General features: G+C 36.7%; 1 protein-coding gene across 1 annotated transcript; it reads left to right on the plus strand.

Moving 5' to 3' along the window:
* The first annotated feature begins 2165 nt into the window (after positions 1 to 2165).
* On the plus strand, positions 2166 to 4302 carry LOC136408379 (uncharacterized). The gene is made up of 5 exons (XM_066389322.1): positions 2166 to 2395; positions 3409 to 3491; positions 3554 to 3797; positions 3928 to 4031; positions 4088 to 4302. Exons 1-5 carry the CDS (start codon positions 2252 to 2254, stop codon positions 4257 to 4259), a joined length of 747 nt encoding a protein of 248 aa, XP_066245419.1. The 5' UTR covers positions 2166 to 2251; the 3' UTR covers positions 4260 to 4302.
* The last annotated feature ends 2543 nt before the right edge of the window (positions 4303 to 6845 follow it).

Genomic DNA, 6845 nt, shown 5'->3' on the forward strand with positions numbered 1-6845 from the left:
TTTCTAACTGAGCTTCCAATAATCCTCCAAATCCAGTACCCCCTCCATTACTCACAAAGCATACAAACTAGCAGTAAATTCCTCATCGTAGATAACCACATCATTTTTATTGAGTTTGGATTCACTTGCTACTTGAAATTAAAAATTATCCAGACCGAGCTTCAAGATTGATGGGATCTCGATACCTTTATGTAGAATTAGCAAAATCAAATATCACATTCTTTGTGGAATGGTTCCTGCTATAGCTGCCTGTATTTTTAGCACAAAAACCACTTTCAAAAGATGCTAAATGGACCAGTTGGATAAAAAGAGATTCTACTAACTAATAGTGCAGACTACCTGCCTGTTGAATCTGAACATCAACTTACCTACATCTTATTAGCGTAGGACTTATTAAAGACAAACCAATTTCTTGGAATTTGACTTAATTTTTGTATCGATAGTAAGAATTCACCTTTTTTTTGATGGCAACTTATAATTATTGTAATCTGTGGCTGACTCATTTTCGCGTTTTTAGAAGAATGTTGACACACTTTAGGGACTGTTTTTTCAATAGCAGAACTGCTGAGAACTTTTTGTTCATCTGATTTTGGTCAAGGCTATATTTATGTATTCATTCGTTTTAACATGTCTGATAAGAGGTGCATTATTTGGTTGAAAAATAGCATTTAACTATATTCATTTCTGCATTTTTAGCAGGACGTAGTGATACTCTTTAGGGATTGTTTTATCAATAGCAGATTGCTGAGGTTTTTTGTTCATCTGTTCTTGGTCAGGGCCATAGTTATGTCTTCGTGTGTTTTAACATATATCTATCTGATAAGAGGCGCACTATTTGGTTGAAAAATAGCATTTAACCACACTGTGCATACAATAGCATTTTTATCTTCCACGCCAGTAATGACATTTGAGCTTGAAGAATATTCTTTGGATTTATTTTAATACATCCTTATATGTTTAGCTTTTTACCAGTGAGACACTTCATACTATTGTAGTTTACTTTCGGATGGTTCGCTAGAAGATGTTGCGTTGGACGACGATGGAAATGTATAATAAATAAGGTTCATGGTATTTGCTGAGTGTAACCCAGTATGAGAACTTTTCCGAATTAATATAATGTTGAGTTGATGACGATTCAAGGCATTGAAAATTGTTGAATTGATATTGCATAGTAGGGGCAAAGTTTTTGGCGCACTGTGCTGTGTTGAAAATAAATAGCAACTGAAATTTTTCTTCTCAATGATAGCTTTTCAAAGGGGTCGTAATTCCAAAAGGTTTATTTGCATTAAGTGATCGATGTTTCGTTATTGCATCTAATTTAAACTCTTTTAATTTTATTTGTGTTGGTGACCACTCTAAATGGTTTTCGTCACTGTTTATACACATGTCCTTCCTCAAACATATATCTGTTGTATATTATTTCGCTTCGCTTATCGTTTCCATGGTTAGGCCGATAAGCTGTACGCTCATAAAAAAGGGTGTAAAGTTATTTGTATGTTTGGGAGGAATTCGTATCGTCATCGTTTGCTCTATGACTCGTATCTTTGCTAAAGGCAGATTGTAAAGTTTTTTGTACGTTTTCGTACCGACATCGATTCTTAGATGATTCACCCGAGCGGCAACATAAATAAAATATTCGAAATACGAAATAAACTAATAATCGAATTAGCTCCAAGCGAAAATCGTTTGGTAACATCTGTTTTAGAGTCCAGTAGTTTAGCATCATTTTGGTCCCTAATTTTAGCAATTCTTTGGGGCGGAAAATTGAGATTTGAATGAAGTGTCTTTCCAAGGCTCCATGACTTCAACAGTGGTGTCCACGGTTAACATAGGTCCAAAATTTTTAATCGTAATTTAGGAAATAAAATTCGGTTTTTTTGCATTTTAAATGTTAACTGAGTCAAAAATTGACCAAAATAAAAACATTTGCCATTACCGAGGAAAACATAACCTCAATCCGGCGGTTTTATAGGTAATGCGAAAGCTCCCCAGACAGACGTCTTTACCTAATAGATGACGTGAGCCTGCGTTTTACGCTTTTAGCTATACTGCACTATAGTGAGAAGGAAGAGTGAAATAGATAGCTGCTCTGGATCAGACGAAAATTAAACCACACTCAAAATCGAATCGATCCGAAAAAATAACAAATCTTTTTAACCCCACTTTTTGAGTTTTATTCAGTGGTGTTTTTGGATGTTTTGGAATACATGTTCCTATTAATTTATTAGAAATCAGCGTCAAAGACAGAAGAATGGAAAGCAGCAGTAAAGAACCAGATGTATACTTAAGAACTATGCTAAATTCGCCCCTCAAATACACGCCTGCAGTCCCAGTACCAGATTGGAGTCCTGCGAGTACTATACCAACCCCTAATTCAAATCAACCCTTAAATTTGGTACGTTGAAAGGTTGAAAAATTGCCCTTAAATAGACCTAAAAGGGGTGTCCTTTCACTTGTTAAAACATTTAGGTATCTCAGAAGTATCAGTATAATTTTGATTACAAATAGCATGTTTTTGATCTTATTGTCTCAAATTGGCCTATATTAGCATTCATACCTTATTATTTCTCTGCTGAACAGATTAAACCTTTGTGTGACAATTGCTAAACATTTGCACAGAAAGTACAGACTGCTTAAGACATAGCGGGGCATTCCCAGAGATAACTATTCTGTGGAAGTAGCTAAAGAGCAGGTTATGCCTTATGGAAATTGCAATGGTAGTTCCCACAGTTATTTATTTAACTATGTTGAGTGGTCCTATCAGGAACTGCATGGAGTGTGTTATACCTAATAATGCTCCTTGAATCTTTAAAGCTGATCTGTTACTGTCTTGTGTTTCCATAGTGTCTCTGCCTCCATTGCAAATTCCTGATACTGACTCTTTCTTTGATCCATTTAGCTATATTATGATTAGCCATTGTTTCCCATATTTCATCCTAATACGTAGATCTTGCTTCTTGTGATGGTGGGAGAATTTCTGATAGTTTACCTGATAGTGACTTATAAAACTGTAGCTCTATCTCCTTTGATTCCTTATATCATTCAAGACTAGTACATGTTGCTAGCTTTTGGTTTAAAATTTCAAGTCTGTACTAGACTGTTTTTTATTGCTGATAATATGGTGTATCTTGCCTAGGATTGATTTTGCTTCTTTGCCATTAACATATTGTCTGGTTCTGCCAATGTCTTGTTAAAACCTTTCTATTTTAATTTACATCCTGCCAACAAGGTTTTTAAAACGACCTTAGGGATTTGTGTGTGTTTGTTGAATGACATCATCATCATTCTGATTAGTGAAAGTCTTATAGTTCAGAATCGTTTGTCTTGAAGTTTCCACTGCGACGAGACTTATGGAACCACTCCTTTCCTTCATTAATTGCAGTATGTCTAGCAAAATCGTTTTTACAGACCTCAAAACCCAATCCCTCCATATTAACCGTTACGATACCAGGAGCAGTCGCAGGAGAACCTCACACCAACATTACTTTTCAGTGAGTACAATTTCACTTTGGCGTAATTCGAAACCATACTTTTGCCTCTCTTCTTCTGTTAGAAACTGTGTAGCAACGGTGAATCTACGGACAACTTTAGACTTAACAACAATTAACGCCAAGACGAGAAACACTGAATACAATCCTGCTCGTTTTCGTGGAGTCGTCATGAGGATAAGAGAACCACGTGCCACAGCCCTCATATTTGGGTCAGGGAAAATTGTCTGCACAGGAGCGAGAAATGAACACGACGCCCTTTTGGCCACCAAGAAATTCGCTCGGATCATCGAAAAACTCGGATTTAATGTATGACTTGTTGCTGTATTTTCTCCAAATCGGAAAGGTGGTAGGAAAAGTGAAATGTCAAAGGTCACCTCGGATTTTGTGAATTAGTTAGAATGTTTGTTTCTTGTGCTTTGATGGGAATTTATTTCAGATAAAATTCGAGGAATTCATGATACAAAACCTGGTTGCAACTTGCGATTTGCGATTTCCCATCAAGCTGGAAAGCTTAAATCATATGCATGGGCAGTTCAGCAGGTAACATTTTTCAAACAGAGGGCTCAAAGACGTTTCAATGTGTTTTTATTTTATAGATACGAGCCAGAGCTGTTCGCTGGTTTAATCTATCGCATGCTGAAACCCAAAATTGTGATATTGATTTTTGTCAACGGAAAAATAGTTTTTACTGGGGGTAAGAGCCGGGAGGACATCAAAGAAGCTTTGGAGAACATATATCCTATTCTCAGGAGCTTCAGGAAAAATTAGCTGGTTATATTGTACTTTATATTTTATATTGAATATTGATTAATAGATAAGATTACTTTTAAAAAGTGTGTCTTATTTTGCCCTCTCAATAACCAAAGGTGCAGAATCTTGGAAAGGTCAGAGGTTAATCTTTGGTTTCAACATAATGCCTGACAAATATCATGTGGCTTTTGAGCTTGGCCACACACTAGTTTTATCGTTTTGTGCGTCATATTTTGTGCAGCAATACTAAAACTTATAAGAAATCGTGTTGGCACAAGACTGCAAAGGTTAAGAAAGTTGTTGCTTGTATGTCGTTTTTTATCCGTGATCTGAAAATTGTAAGCCGCTCTCATAATATACATTTTCTTGTGTCGAGGAGAAATCTCAATTATTGCTCAAGTTAAGACGCAGTTGCGTAGCTTCTATACAGGGTGTTTTCGAAATACGGTTCGTAACTTCAGGGTATAATTTCTTATGGTATTTTAAGAAAAAAGTTCCCATAAATATGTGGCCGGGAACGCTTAGATTTCGAGATACAGGGTGTTGACAATAAAAAAACTATATTTTTATTTGAAATAAATTTGAACAAGGAATTCTAGATTCTTAAAATGTTGCAGTTATTGTACGTTAGTACAGAGATGCATGTTTAGTATGAAGTCAATTTGTCTGCCCCCAGGGGCGTAGTTATGCATTAGTCAGTCGAACTTTTTATCATAAAATGTGGAACGCCAATGGATTTTTTAACCTTTTTATTACTTTCAGACTCTCCCAACATTTTCCAACAAAAAAGGCCTCTTGATTTTTTGCCTAATACTAGCCTATTCTTAGAAAAAAGCTTATTTACTTAATTCAGCTGCAACAAAAATAAGAGATAAGAATGGTATGTATTTTTTGTTGTCTTAGGTACTTTTTCGGCACTGAAATTGTTGGCATTTTGCTTATTATGAGCTGGGTATCAAAACTGTGGATTATTGTATAATAAAATTCGAAAACGAATGACTTTACTAACGCTGAAACGACCCAGATGCATCGACTGACTTACGCCACCGGTGGCAGATAAAAATTTACTGTATACTAAAAATACAGCTCTTTACCAACGTACAATAACAGCAAACTTTTAAGGACCTAACATCGATCGTTCCAAATTTATTTCAATAATATATTGTACATATATTTTTTAAATTCAACACCCTGTATCTCAGAATCTAAACGTTTCCTGTCACATGCTTATAGGAGGTTCTGTTCTTTAAATACCATAAGAAATTATGTTCTGAAATTAAGGACCGCACTTAAGAGGCACAAAATGTAACGACTGAGACTCGCCTTACGTAAAATGACAAATCATACAAATTTAATGTGCTAAAAAAGAATAAAGACATATTTGAATGTCTAAAAACAACCCTATTGCCTTCCATGGTTGCCGCTTAATGTGGTGACATTTTGGTTTAATTAAATTTTTTTTTTATTTTAAAACTTTTTTCTTCATTATTATGTTTATTTGCTCTGGATCTAACAATATTGTTAAGTACTGATGGGGTTGCACCAATACGTGACAAATTCCTGCTACATATTAATTTTTAAGAGATGTGGCATCTCTTCTAATAAGAAACCTGTCAGGTGCATGAAAAGTTACGTGATTTGAACTATATTCGGTTTAATCCGAGATGTTCCCAAACTGTCAGGTTTGGCAACACTGCGTGTTATTCATTTGATGACGTCTTTTTTTATAATAAACGCATTATACGTACATTAGAAACCCAAGAAAATTGCATGAAATTGGGCCCCATGGTGGTGCAAACACTGTGGGGGTTCAAGTCTTTCTTACTGCAGGTGCCTTACATAAACGACGATAATCTGAAATACTTTATTTCGAGAAAGGGGCAAATACAATCGGTTCAAGAATATGTCCAGCTTAAGGGCGCAGTCCGAAAAGGTTTATTGGGAAATCCGGGTGGTGCAGAGGGTGAAGGTGACTTTGGGCCGCTATGTTGGAGGTAAATAATTGGGGGTTTACACGGTTTCATACGGAAATCAAACACCTCAGGGCTAAGCTGAAAATGATGGTCAACCTGCAACTTCCCAATTGAACAAGAAAAGCACAGATGCTCGTCGAGTCAGTGACGGAGGTAAGAACCTAAACAGTCTAAAAAAGAGGACACATTTTTTATCCCATATCTACAGAAAAAAAAGCGCACTAATTCGGTCAATATCCCAAAAACTGCTAATTTCTACGAACGCAAAACGTACAGTAAATTGCAGCCATAAATACGTAATTAACAATTAACGAAGAGGCGAAACCAGCTTCTTCAGTAATTAATTGCACACGGTGAACGGCCTCATCGGAACGACCCACAATCCGGAGTTGGCGAACTCCCAGATGTCCCCGAAATGGGGCCATCGGCGTCTTGCAAAGCAGTCGATACAGCCTTGAAAAGTAGGCCACCGGGGTGCACTTTGCAACTGCCTCATCAGGCCAACGAATTTTTAGGTCAACGACCTGAGCCCTCCCCTGGAATCAAACCGGATTTATGTGGACACCGATTCTCCGGATGGCCTACATTGGCATAAAACCTCTTTTTGCGGGCGTTTTTCTATGTCCGGGCC

This window comes from Euwallacea similis, chromosome 4 (genome assembly GCF_039881205.1).
Source record: "Euwallacea similis isolate ESF13 chromosome 4, ESF131.1, whole genome shotgun sequence".
NCBI lineage: Eukaryota > Metazoa > Arthropoda > Insecta > Coleoptera > Curculionidae > Euwallacea > Euwallacea similis.